Source organism: Pundamilia nyererei, unplaced genomic scaffold (assembly GCF_000239375.1).
Source record: "Pundamilia nyererei isolate P.nyererei 1_Seehausen unplaced genomic scaffold, PunNye1.0 scaffold00018, whole genome shotgun sequence".
In the NCBI taxonomy this organism is placed as follows: Eukaryota; Metazoa; Chordata; class Actinopteri; order Cichliformes; family Cichlidae; genus Pundamilia; species Pundamilia nyererei.
The window spans coordinates 3,528,077-3,542,664 of record NW_005187419.1 but is presented as its reverse complement, the minus strand read 5'-3'; the positions used below and the strand labels follow the sequence as shown (position 1 = coordinate 3,542,664).

General features: G+C 38.7%; 1 protein-coding gene across 3 annotated transcripts in view; it reads left to right on the top strand.

Moving 5' to 3' along the window:
• asic2 (acid-sensing (proton-gated) ion channel 2) overlaps positions 1-9,297 on the top strand; it is a 389,751-nt gene extending 380,454 nt beyond the window's left edge. For all 3 annotated transcript variants that reach the window (XM_005726190.1, XM_005726191.1, XM_005726189.1), the window contains 5 exons: positions 2,450-2,603; positions 3,714-3,805; positions 5,012-5,091; positions 5,743-5,811; positions 7,209-9,297. In XM_005726190.1, coding sequence (XP_005726247.1) covers positions 2,450-2,603; positions 3,714-3,805; positions 5,012-5,091; positions 5,743-5,811; positions 7,209-7,310 — 497 coding nt within the window. In that variant the 3' untranslated portion in view covers positions 7,311-9,297. The remainder of the gene's footprint in view (positions 1-2,449; positions 2,604-3,713; positions 3,806-5,011; positions 5,092-5,742; positions 5,812-7,208) is intronic.
• Positions 9,298-14,588: the final 5,291 nt, after the last annotated feature.

The following is a 14,588-nucleotide window of genomic DNA, read 5'->3' as shown; positions in this document are numbered from 1 at the left end:
CAAAGAAATCAATCATTCGAATGCATGAGGCCTTGCTCTCATGTATCCAATAACGTCTCATTTGAATAAGAATAAGAGACCACTGTGAAGCCATATTGAATTTCCTCTTGCAATTACGTGACTGTGTGGTCCCGCCAGCTATTAGTGCACCGTGGGGAATATCTGCCTCCTGCTCTGTGATCTGCGGGCCTGCCACAGCGCTGCCTTGGTCAGAAAAAAGGTCTGATTATGTTAACTTCTGCTTTCTTTTCCATTCTGACAGTTTTTTTTTTAACTCCCACGATTTTTAGCTCTGAAAAGAGAAGTTTTTTCATTGTGGGAAAAAGAGTTCAGTAATCTCTGGCAAAATTCAATGAGCTCTATTTAAACAATTTTAGAAAATCTGACTTTAAGAGATTGATGGGTGAGCAGTCTCAGTACCTGAGAACCTTTTATTTGAAAAAACATTGCTTGATATTACCATCACTCTTGAGAGAGTTGGTGTTATATAGGAGGCTGTGGACTTCACACAACCTCATTCGGTGTATTCAAGTACTTTTTCCTCCGAGTCTGCCAAAGCAGAAGCTTGAGTAGAGCTTGATGTTTCTGCATCAGGACTTTGTCTCCGTCAGGGTAAAGGGTGTATCACAGAGCACATGGTTATGTTTGATGCTTTATAATTTCTTCTCTGTGACACTAATTATGACATTCACTTTCATTAGGGCTTGATTGAGTAAACATCCACATAACACAATAGAACTTTTTAAATGTGGGCAGGCGTTTATGCTGATTTCTATGCCGGTGTTTGTACGTACAGCACGTGTGACCTCTAATTTTAGTTATAATAATGCCAGACGAGCAAGGAAAAGAATAGTAAAAGTCGTCAGTCAAATAATTGTGTTGGTTTGCAGTTGGAAACTATAGTAACTATTAAAAAAGTAAAAATGTGTATCAGTACCTCAATAATGTGTAGTCAGAAGTGACCACATTTAAATGAAAGGGTGAATTTATCAGTTAACATTAGAATGTCGGGTTAGCAGGCTACATCAGTGAACAATGTGGGTGCATCGTGTAGATACAGATCCTGCCAACTACTAAGTATCAAAGTAAAAAAAAGTACTATAAATACAATACTTCCAAATACAATACAGCCAGATATCCAGATAATCATCCAGAAAAGGCTTCAAAACCACAAGCACAATTTAGAGATCCAGTTTAGTGTCTTAAAGATGGATATCAGCTACAGCTGCCTGAGTTGGCATTAAGTTTAAAAGGGTTAAAAAGGGTGAGTTTCAAAATCACTCTGTATGTTCCTATGAAGAGGCAGAGACCAAAACTGTTTTTGTATTAGGCTGTAACCATGTTTTTTTTTCTTCTTCTTCTTCTGTGACGTTAAACATCATTTTGAGCATTTTAACATCAGGAATTGAGTTCTGGAGCTTCAGCTGGACACTCAGGGAACTGCTGTTTTTGGTGCTTCTACAGTGCGCACACAATTGAGAGCAGAGTGACTACTGTGGACTGGATAAGCTTAAACTTCATGCATAAAAATGGGGTTATGTGGAGGTGTGGGTGGGTTTTGTCCTTCAGAACATGACTTTATTGAAACAAGCAAACTAGTTTATTTCTCTGATTCATTGTTTGTCTGCACAAATGCTGCTCTCACTCTTCGTTCTCTATGCTGCTCACTGTCCACTATTCTCGCTCTCAGTGGTTTAAAAAAGCATTTGGGCCCAAGTCTAGATGTATTTGCAGTCAGTTACTGCTCTATACCTTAATATAAGCAAACGGCTTTTATGAACTTTTGTGGCCACTCACCATTAGATAACTGAGAAAGGACAGTAAGCCCCACTAAAAATCCCAGAAAGCACTATCCTCTGAGCAGGGCAAAGAAAAGGGTTTGCAATCCCAGGGGACAATTCCTATAGTATAGACATTATTTTAGTCTTTTATTATATCTTGTAATAAGAGATATATATTCTGTAGTCTCAACGGTGAGTTGATTTTCTCATACAATATTAGATTAATATATCGACCGCTTTGTGCAGATGACTCACTTCCTGGACATTTTTATTGAAATGTATTATTACACCACTTCGGTCTGGGCAAAGGTTCTTTAAATAAATGGGATGAGTCGTTTTTGCAAGTTTGATATGAAATGCCTGTGGGATGAAGGGCTTAAAAAAATGTGGAGATTGTCAGTTTAATATTCAAAAACACATCAGGAGCCTCACTCCCACAATCAATACTTTATGAAACTCTTTATGAAAACACTGTTCAGGTAGATATGAGCCAGTTTGGTCCATTTGCTGCCTTCAGATTGGATTTCTGACGATGTCAGGAATTGGAATCTAACGTTTTTTTCTTGTGTCAATCATGCTCATCCCATCCTCTGTCATTTTGTTCCTTTTTTTAAAATTTCAAATTTAAATACGCTCCCCCCCATCTCCATAACCACATCTTTATGAAGCTAAACTGTCTGCTGTGGAAAGCAGTAACTGCATGTGCAGGACGCCATGCAACATGACCCGCTACAACAAAGAGTTATCCATGGTCAAAATCCCCAGCAAGACTTCAGCCCGCTACCTGCAGAAAAAGTTCAACAAGTCAGAGAAGTACATCACGTGAGTAGATAACGCTCCTTATCATCTGCTATAATATAGTAATTAGTACATAACCATGCTACAGTTTGTCCTGTTATTGCTGTTGGAAATGACACTATGTATGTATAAGGTGTTATAGACACAAAACATAGGCCACTGTAGCCCGTTAGCATGGTGTTGTTAGGCAACATGATGATGTTATAGTGTATACTGTAATTCAGCTTTTGCAGATGTTGACAGAATAAGGTGTGATAAGTAGCTGAAAGTGCATGAAGGCAAAAAAAAAATAAAAAATCAGATAATTTTAGTCCATTGGTAGGTGGTTGCCAAGCAACCTGATGATTTCAGAATATGTTGTGCATAACTGAGGATTTGTGAATATAAATTAGATGTTATTATCATAAAATGAAAATAATGTCAGTTGTTATGGGTTTGTGAACAATGAAAACATGCCATTTGGTGCAAGGCAACATGATGCAACCATAATGTCTAATATAGATGAGAACCTTCAGAGACCTGGGGTGTTCTTTGTCAGCCAAGTTTGGTTGCTCAACACTACTGATCGTGCAGGACGAGTTTTTCGGAGAAAAAAATTAACCCCCCAACTTTTTTTTAATGCTTGTTGGTTTCCGGTTCCAAATTTCTTCCCTTTTTACTTGTTCTTTTGTTCCGTTTTTTATTTTTTGTTTTTTTTTACCTTAATTAAACCCAGTTCAATGAGTACTAATGTGCTTTTGTTGATTAATTAGAACTGTTCACTTTGTTTACTCGTAAACATATGCAACATGACATTTTACAACTGAATAAAAAAGGAGCTGAGCTTACTGTGTCTATGAATTGATCATTTGAAGGGGAGACAGACAAAAAAAGGAGAAAACCAAACTCTGCCTGTAAAGAGGTTAAGCAGTTTCTCCTTGCGAATTACCCGCGCAAACCACTTGGCCTTTTCTCTGTTCTTGCTTTAAATAAAGGTTGTAGATAACAGGGATCGTTGAAAGCTGAATTAAGGTAGCAAGCAAGTTGATTTCCTCTAGTCACTCTTGAAATAAATGAACTATTATTAACAGAAGTTTTTACCTGAAGTGGGGTTTTATTAGGAAAAATAAATGAACCTTCTGTTACCTTTTACAGAGACAACATCTTGGTGTTGGATGTGTTCTTTGAAGCTTTGAACTACGAGACCATTGAGCAGAAGAAAGCCTATGAGGTGGCAGGCTTGCTGGGTAGGTGGGCTCATTGATTACCTTGATTTCCAAACCTGGATTTCATATGGAAAACAAACAGAACGCATGTATAAAATCTTGATGTTTGTTTTATGTGCAAGTCTTAAAAGTGTGATTTATCTTATTTATCTTTATTCATGAGCATTTTTCATAGATTATACTGTTTACTTGATTCATATTTAAGTTATAAAATGTGTTGCTTTTGTTAGGTTACTGTATTTTTGAGATTTATTTCTATTTCTTATATAAAGGATGTTCGCCGTAGCTAAATTACTCATTACTTCTTGGTAATGGAGCATCTTGTCTTAAAAAGATAATTCCAACATACCTCATAAATTTAGCTATTAATAATCTCCATGTTTCCTTATTAGAGATTGAACACAGGAAGCTCAGTAAAGTTTATGTTTTCATATTATATAGTTTATGAAGGCCAGTGGCTTTGAGACGAGCTGTGATGGTTTGAGATGTTCTGGGATTCTGGTGTCAAAACTACCAAAGAAAATAAACCATGTCAAATATGGCTGTTCAGTCAGGTGCTGCTGACGTCACAGACAGCATCTCTGCCCTTATGTGCCAAAGCAATATTAGATGCGGACTAGACAGCAGACCTGTTTTAGAGAGCAATAAAGTCGGCATTAGTAGTTAGCACTGTGGTTCATGCCCTGCATTTTGTTTAGGTGTCCTATCACTCCCTGCTGTGTTTCCTTTTTCCTCCTGAGCAGCTTCAGAATTGGTGCAGAGCTTTCTGATAGACTATTTCCAAATGAAATGATCCCTTTCTACTTTTTCTACTTTCTAAAAGGCAATAAATGCACTAAAAAGTGCAATTTTTTAGTCATTTTAATGACCTTTCAAGACCTAACATATCTTTTGTATCAGTTTGGTCCAACAAACTGCAGCACCATCTGATGAGCCATCAAACCCATGGATCTGTCAGTGTCGCTCGACTTTCTGGGTCACATCCTTTATTTCACCAGTAGCAACACGCCTCTTGCAATTTATAACACCAGGCTGTTTTCACAATGGAAAAAAAATTGTCTCTCTTTCTGCCTGTCTGTCCCCGTTATCTGTGCCTACGTGTTGCAAGTAAATCAAATCAAGTCTTTCCCCTGACCATGACACAAAGATCTTTCCAGAAAAACAAAAGAGTGTCTTCGCTTTGTATTTCTCTTGGTGTGTCTGTACTGTACTTCTGTCCTTCCACAGGTGATATTGGTGGCCAGATGGGTTTGTTCATTGGAGCCAGCATCCTCACCATCTTAGAGCTGTTTGACTACGCGTATGAGGTCTGTTTCAAATTTCTTACTGTCATATATACCTGTTGAAATGACTAATAAATCCTGAAAACCAGCCCTGCTCTCAATAGAGTTTAATAATTTTTGTTTTTTTGATTTTTGGTAGAGCCCTGATCGTGAATGGTGACAACAGAATCAATGTCACAGATACAAAAAGCAGATAAAAAGCTAAATTCACTCTGGTTCTGGCTGAGATAAAGGACTGTGGGATGATACTTTTCCATTACCTTTACTCTATTGTGTGCCTTTTTTTAGAGCTTCTCATGCTGCTTTCAGCTTCGCGGGGTTCTGATAAGCACATAACAGTCTTCGCCTGCCCTAGGGTTTTACAGATACACAGAAAAAGTCATTTTGAAGAATTTTTCCTTCATTTTAATGACCATATTATGGGGTTATGGGGATAAGAAGGCCTCATGTTGCTGACATAAGCATTTTTAAAGCAACTTTTTTCAACATGAAAGCTGTTGCTTTCACGCTGAGCTTATTGTAATGTCGTACTTTGTTGCCACATTTCCCACCTAATTACGTTTTTGCCTTGAAACCAAATGTTTCTTTAAAGTCAGTAATTACAAGAAGAGCTCTCAGAGATCTTCTCTAACAGTTGGAATTAAGTGTTTCTGATTTTTATTTTCTGATCTGCAGGTGGTGAAAGACAGACTACTGGACTTACTAAGCAGAGAGGAGGAGGAAGAGAGTCATGGAGAGGACGTGGTAAGAGTGACCTTTACACTTTTTCTTGTTAGTTGTCTTCACTGAGAGCTCTTTGGAAGTGGAGCATGTAAATCTGGTATAATTTCACTCACTCCGATCATGCATATCAAACCGTGCACTATTCCTGCTCCTCCACACAAGCATGTAGAAAGGGCACCCAAGCAAGACTAAGACTGTGTTCTGACCATGTCATGGCAATTTGGCAGGAAAGCTTAGCTCCAAAAGAGATGTCTTGATGAAACCAAGCAGCAACAACCACTGTCTTTAGTGTTACTAATGTCAGCGACAGTATAAGGAGTACCATAATGTTGATGGACAGAACTGTCAAACTGTGCCCTAATTTAATATAAATTTAAAGGAGGATATCTGCAGAGTAGTCAGTGAGAATTATCAGCTTTCAGTAGCAGCTTATTAGACATTGCTTTTTGTTTGCTAATTGATTTTGTTATTATTATTATTATTATTTAGTTTTTGTGTATTTATTATTGTTTGTTTTGCTGCACTTTATTAAAACTGAAAAAATTGCTCATGTGTATATCCATGTCTCCTATGCTAACAAAGTTATCCAGTCATGACTGAGTTTCAGTTTTAATAATGGAATAATTAGCTGGTCTACTGGTTAGCACTCCCAGTTATGTGAGTGCAGAGGTTAGCACTTTCCCCCTCACATCAAGAGGGTTCATTACATAGGAAAAACCCCTCCAGAAGAACCAGGCTCAGGAGGAGGCAGCCATCTACTACACTCAGTTGGGGATGATGGAAAGAGAAGAGAGCAGAGAGAGACAGGACAAAATACATACTATAAAGAGAGAGCCAGACTTTAATGATAGCTGATGAGTAAATGCAAAGTAGTATATAAATGCACAAAAAATGAAAAGTGGTGAACTTCTGCACTTCACAGTGCATCAATGAAGCGAAGCCAGTATAGGGGAAATATGCTCTCTCTTTCTAGTCCCTATCGGTACTCTCGCTGCAGCGTTCTGGATCAACTGAAGGCTTTTGAGGGAGCTTTTAGAACAACTTGATATTTACAATAGTCCAACCTAAGTAATAAATGCAGTAAGCAACTTGTTATAGCATCACTAATTGTTTTTATCCTGAGTTAGTATTAGGTTAGACACCATGTTTCTAAGATTTTTAGGGCCGAGTACAATAACCTCAGATTTATCATTTGTTTTGTTTTCCTGAATTCAGATTAAGGAAATGAAAACACATTAAGCCAGTGAGGGTTTGTGCATCTTATTGGTCAAGTAAAAACCTTTTGATCAGACCTTGCATACTTATACTAATTCAGTTTTCAGAGTTCAGGTGGAAGTTTGGTCATTCTAAATACTACCTGTAGGATCGTGCCACTTTATAATGTGACCTAGCCCTTGGCCTTTCACTCTTTTTCCCAGAGTTCCTGTGACCCTGTGGCAAACCACTCAGAGTCCATCAGCCACACTGTGACTGTCCCCTTGCAGACAACGCTGGGCACCCTGGAGGAGATTGCCTGCTGAAGCCCGTCTCCCTTCCCCTCAGAGCAACACATATCCAGCGGCTGCCTCCACTAGGTGGCGCTACATCCTTCGCTACAGCATCCTGCAGGACCTTAAAAAGGGGGGGGAGGAGACAAGGACAAGAACACTGGTTGGTCTAAGGACAGCGCTTTGCTCTGTTACACCCCTCCCCCCGTCTGAGGCACTAATAGGGATGAAGGAGCTGTCAGCTGGACTTATCAGCACTTTTTGTCACCCTGCAATGGGAGGGTGGCCTCTGCTGTGCCAAACCCGCAGTGGGGTCTGAGTCTCCACATGCACGCACACACAAAAAATGTGACTGGGTGGGACAGTAACCCATAAAGGGGACTCATCCCTGTGCAGCATATTTATGTAAAATAACACAAATATGTTGCTCACTGCCAAACGAACTGTACAAAAATTGGTTTCGACTGTCCAAACTGCATGCGTCGATCTCTCTTGCTCTCTTTGCTGATGCATACGTTGGACTGCAGTGTTGCTTTACTCTATATGTGCGCCATTTGCCCCGCCCCCCATCTGCAGCACAGGCCTGTAACAAGGGCCCAGGTGAGATATTGAACTTCGAATGTACAGATTGAGCGTATGGTTGTTTAAAATCATAGTTCAGGTTGTGACCAAACCGTCTCTGAAATCTATTCTAATGAGCAGTTTATCATTTCTTTAATATGCAGCTAATTATCTTTGTAGTAGGAGTTGGTGAAGTGTGAGGGAGAAAAAATATAATATTATTTTACGTAATATTTTTTGCTTTGTTTATTGAAAACAGTGTGAACATTTAGGAGCCCACATTTTGCATATTCTTTTCACCTTTCAGTTTCTGTTTAACGAGTTTACTCGAAGGCAAGTTTGTTGCGTGCAGTGCTAAGCCCTTCTTTACAGGCATCTTTAAAATGATGCCGTATGCTTACATTTAATTTATGTGAATAAAGGACTTGCTTCTGGCTGCTGCACTTCACCAGAGGATTTATTTGCCTGCCAGACAGCAAGCCTTGTACAAAACACTGCAGTAAATGAATACGGCCAGGGAGTTGTTAAACCATTATTTCATTAAGAGAATGTCAGGGTGAAATTTTGGACAGCTATTACCATTTTATCAAGAATGGCATCGTTTTGTCCTCGGCCAAAAGAAATCCCCAAGCTTAACAATTTTAAACCATTTTCATGATTATAAAAATGATTACTAAAGCACCATGAGGAGTATTTGGCTAGGATGTTTGTTAGGATACAGGGTCTGCTGTGTTATGGTGTAAATAATTGTGTTTTATTTTCTCTCTATGGCTTTCATAAAAACGGGTACCACGCAGAGATGCCTGAAGCAACTCTTATTCAAAAGATCTTTGGTGAAACGTCAACTCCAGGTCCACAATTGACTGCATATATGTCACGTTTCTTTAAGAATATTACTCATTCAGCAGTTCTAAGTAGGCCAGTATGTTATTGAGGTAGTTGAATGTCGTGCTAAAAATGAAAGACCCATGCTTTTCAGTACGGGTTTAGCTGAACCTTGAGTGTACTCAAAAGCAACCATTACATAGTACATCGTGGCTTCACACCAAAAGCTTTTGTGATACTACTCGGAAGATTTAGTGTATCTGAGTTTTTTGGGTTTGTTTGTTTGGTTTTTTTTTTTTTATTTCTAGCCCATGATCATCCTGGCTTGGTCTCTGTCATCATGGTAATATACATTACAGGTAGGAATGAATTCAAGTGCTTTGTTAGACTGTTTGAATTATGATTTCCATCTGTGGCTCAACCTGCTGTCTGTGTGTATCTCATGTTGTGGCTTCAGACGAACACAGTCCTCAGCTACCCTGCAGGGGGAAACATAAACGTGTCTCTTCTCTCGCCGGCACCGACACTGGCTGTTTCTTCTGTCTACGTCAGCTTCAGTTGTTATTGGAGGACAGCGTTTTCTCATTTTGTGATGCAGCATACAGTGTGTGTTTTTAATGTGAAATGATTAAATGAAAACATTGTTTTGCAGCGGCTGGGGTGTTTTTGTGGTACGGATGAGCAAGACAAGCCTGTTTGCGTATCACCGGTGAACAGCAAGGACACTTAATGTGTTTTACAAGGGCATCACGCAGGAAACAGAGGATCAGAAGAAGAGTTGCTGGGAATGAAAACTGAGGATAGTTGGAGTTCAGGCATCTGCAACCTCAGCTGAAATAATGGCGTTACGTCTCTGTAAGCCGCTTTGCAACCCACATACGCACCAGATCCTTCTCTTACTACTATTCCTGAGTTAATCGATGTCATATATGCTGTCACTGATGCCTTCTTTGTTCTGTGCTGGGGTTTTAAATGTCCTATGCCTTTAATTTCTGCATATTAAAGGGTCCCCACCCTTTAATATGCAGAAAAAAAGGTCCTGGAAAATGGGCAGTTATAAATTACTGCAGATGGAAATAGCAGTTCTCTGATTGCTTACATGTAGATCCTTAGAGGATAAAAGTCCTTCACTTTAATTTAACTTGTTAGCATGCTAACAATTAGCCTTAAGCAAAATGCGTTGATAAGAAGGTTAGAACATTAAGACATAAAGATCATACCAAATTACTGACATGGTTATTGGTTAAGGTTAGGAACGAAAGTGGTAAAGCCAAACAAACATATTTGTACTAAATATCGTGTTGAAACATCCATTTTTCTTTGAAATTTCTCACTCTGATCCAGAGTTTTGGATAATAAGAGCTGTCTAGACAGCTTAATAACATGTGATTGTTAGAAAATAAAAGAATAAAGACAGTAATGATCAACAATTGAATAAAACAGAAGAATCATAAGAATAGAGTTACAATGCAGTTTGGGTTTGATTATTTTAATATTTGGTCTATAAATGTGAGCATCATTCATGATATTTACAGCTAATTATGTAAAACAGAAGAGCTTAAAGGTTGTAGACAGAAGCATGTTGTTGACCACACTGAAGCTAAAAACATGACCATATTTTCTAAGATCAAATACTTCAGTGCATTCAAGTGTTTAATGACTAAAGAAGAAAAATGCTGTGCTCTCCTGAACAAAAGAAGGCATCTAGACTGTAGAATTAAAGCCAAGAAGTAGGCTGCGTGCCAAAATGTATCAGGATGTTTCTTTATTTATTTGATTTTTGCAAATAAGATCTATCCCAGCAGCGGTGAGTCCAGTCACATCCAGCCAATTAAATTCAATTTTGTTTATATAGCAAATAAATCACAGCAACAGAAAACAGCCCAAAACGTATGACCCCCTTTGAGCAAGCCAATAAAAACTGCTAGACTAGAATATAATTATTTAAGTTTAAAAATGAGACATTTAATTACCTCCTTATCTGCACACTTATTCCAATAGATATTGTTTTTGCTTTGTGTTTCTGAGCTTGTCAATCTGCTGTTCTCTATGGCAGTAGTAGTTCTTTAATGTGTAATTTATTGTGATGGGTAGAAAGTTACCTCTGAGTCGTCTTTAAGGACATTCTGAACTCTGTAAGATACAATGAGTTATTCTTTATTTATCTGAGAAATTCTTTTGGAGAATTTAAAATAATAATAAGAATACAAGAATAAGATCTGACATCCATCCATAGCTTTTCTAACATTTATCCCAGACAGCAGTAAGTTGTGCTGCCCTCTCCCTCCCTGCCGCTGCCTACAGCTCATCCTGGGGGAAACTTAGGCAATCACCTCAGCCAAGAAACATAATCCATCCTGCATTTCCTGGGTCTGCCCTGAGGTCTCCCCTCCAGTTGGACATGCCCAAAACACTTCACCTGAGATCCGTCCAGGAGGCATCCTGGACAGATGCCCGAACCTCTTTAACTTGTTCCTGTATTGCAGGAACAGCAGCTCTGCCCTGAGCCGCTCCCAAATGACTGACTGAGCTCCTCAGCTGGTCTCTAGAGGTATGCTGGGGCATTCTTCTGAGAAGGTTCAGTCAGTTCAGTGTTTCTCTTGGACATAGGTGTGGTTAGAACAGAAGATGATCCACCAATTAACTTTGCTCCCACTTCACCAAAAGAGACCAGGACGGTGAGCATGGCTGCAGAAATGACATCAAACAGCCTGTCATTCCTGACCATGAACAAGAACTGAGATGCTTGACTTCTCCATATGAGGCCTGGAGCAGGCAATCCACCTGTTTGCCTGAGAATCATGGCTTCAAAACTGGCAATTCTCATCTCAGCTACATTGCTGTCCCACTACACGCTCGAGGGCACGGCTCAACAGGAGCGCAAATCTGAAGCCCACTAGTTGGACATATTCGATCCATCCCCTGACTGTGCAACGAGATTTTGTCCATGAATGTTATAAGCAAAATTTGTGAAAAGGGCAGCCATATAGTCCGAGGCTCACAGGCACCTACACAACTCCTACAGAAAAAAAAAAAACCTGAAGAAAATCAAGCTGGATCAATTGTACAGTGGCCTGGTGAGATGCTGACATCTGTGCAACATGCACTATCGACAGAAATGTTCCCCTATTCAGTCTCAGATGATTACAACAGCTTGAACAGAGAAGGAGTCACACCACAGCAGCTGAAAAAAATCCTCTCGAAACCCGATTTAGCTCACTGGTCAGGTTTTACTAGGCATCAGTGCTTTTAAGAAAATCTAACACCGTTACAGTGGCTGTAATGAACCTTTGAACTCACCGAGAGTCTGTGTGATTTCACACTTTTCGATATTTCAGTTTTTTTCTCTTTAATTGTCAATGACGAGCTTTTACTCTCAAGTTTTTAAAAATTTACTTAACAGAGTACGATGAATACTATCGCCACCTGTAACAATTAGGGTAACATATATGATTTTAAATCATTTTATTGATGTGTAGATAAGGTGGCGTGAATGTTGTTTACGTAGAGCTTTAATGCTATAGGGCGTCATCTTCCACAGAGCACGAGAAAATGTGTGCCTGCTGCATCTGTGTCTGCCTCCTGATGATAGTGTGCCAGTCCTCCTTTGATCCTGTAGGATACATTGAATCAGGAGACACGGTAACATGGACTCAAAAGAGCTCCATTTTAAAAAAACTGCATATATATAATTGAGTGTCCCCAAGAATCTCAATACATCAGTTCATTTTTAGAAAGCATTAAATGGCAAAAGAAACCAATGATATGAAATCATTAGTCGTAAAAATTGGTACGATAGAAAGAAGCATCTGTGAGACATGATTAAAAAAGCGTTTTCCTCCAGGGTCTGTGGGATGAAGGTTAAAGGAAAGAGATAATATTCTACTTTAGAAATGCATCAAAGTTAAAAGAAAGAATGATTAATGGGCACACTGAGGGAATTATACTCACAGGGACATCCAGTTTTGTTTAAATTCAGAGATAAGGAGCAGTTACATTTTCAGAGTTATCTGTTTTCCAAAAGGGTTACTTCTGGTTTACGTAAATTAGTATTCTTCACGCCTTTTTGTCTTCTCGGAGCTGCTGCAGGCTGGAGTTCAGCCTCAGTTCAGTCTTAGTTCGTTTAACAGATATTTAGGAATCGGAAATTGCCGGCAGGTCAGCCATAGTGCATCAGAAACTCTATGTAAACACACTGATTGCCTTGGTAGAGCGGGAAGCCACACAAAGACAAGGTTGCACAAGTACTTAAAAGAGCATGGCAGAAACAATAAAATCAAATGCTTCGGTGCATTAAAGTGTTTCATGAATCAATTTTGCATGTTAAAGCAAGAATGGAAAATGGCTGAGCTCTGCCAAACACAAAAAGGGAGAGGGGTTTTGTAATGTCAGAGTCCACAACGGGGCTGTGTGCCCAAATATGTCAGGATGCATTTGTTTCTAGATGAAAAACACTTTCTAAAAAGCCTATTGTTTATATGTTTTGTGTGTCAAAGCAAGATCACACAAATATGGATTTTTAAAACAAATCCCGTGTCAGAAAGAAATGTGCATCCATCTGTTCAGGCTGGTGTTCACGAGGGAAAGCCAAAGGCTCTCTGATCTGAACAACCACAGTTCATTTGTCTGTACGCTCATTATAAACCCTGCAAATGTAATAATGGACACAGTTTTTTGCCATGGTTTGTTTACTTTTAGACATGAGTATAAATGTGAGGGTTAATTTGAGGGAATGGAAGGTTAATTTTAAAGAATTCTTAGGGTTAAAGCAAACACTCATTATCTGAACAGCTGGAACCAAACAAGCATCAACAAAAAAGCAGACATACCCAGTGTTTACTGCGAGTCCAAATCCCAAAGTTATGTAGTTAGATGTCAAAAAATTACATTTTACAAGCTTAAACTTGTGAAAAAAATGACTTATAGTTAAAAAGTTAAGTTTGAAGAAACCATTTATCTGCTAAATATTCTTACACTTTAACTTGAAGTCAGTGTTTATTATAAATATAGAAAGAATTCACATAGATGTACAATAAATACTGCCTCTGTTAGGGAGGTTTTCTGTTCTAAATTCAGTATTCATTAGCAGATTAACTTAAAAACATGGATTTAAATTAGTTTTGCTTTGGGCCAGGGAAGAAACTTTGAAGCAAATTTTTTGCCTACGGGTGAAACGGCTGATGATTTCTTCCTGTTTTTCTTGGTTCAAGGTTGGCGTTCTATTTATTCATGTCTCGAGAGATTTCTAGCTGTTTTTTTCAATTTTTTATAACTTCAAATTTTATCCAGTCTTCATAAGAATACATTAAATTTACAGATCGCCTCTGAAAACATGCTCCATTTTCTACCGTCCATACAGTTTTGTTTCGTTTTTCTTCTTCGAGTATCCATGACCCGTGCTACAAAGCATCAGAACTACCGGAGTCATTACAGCTGCAGGGCAAACTCACCCAAATCACACACAATATTTGCCTTCCATGTAATTTCCAATTTGTCTATTTTAAAGGTTTTTTGTCTATCTTAGGTTCACATATTCTCCTCCTTTGTCCTCAGATCCAACAACAAATAAAGCAGTAAGTCATACATGATAAATTGCACCATGTGAGTGTTATTTTTAAGTAAGTAGAAAAAGTACTACAAAGCTACTTTTAAGAAACTGGAGAAAATCATTTAAAATGATTTATATGATTTAACCTGAGTATGCACAGTGGATCAGCTGTCAAGTTTGTTGTCAAGGCCTCTTTGACCTTATCAACGTCTCTTACAACCTCATATTCCAGTGATTAGCTACCAAATCAAACTTTGAATCATCTCCAGAGCTTTTATTGATGTGATCTGCCAAAGAATAATGAGAGAACAGGCCTCGCCTGGCCACAAAACATCTTGTCAGTCAATTGTTGAATTATTTTTGAGACTCTGAAAATA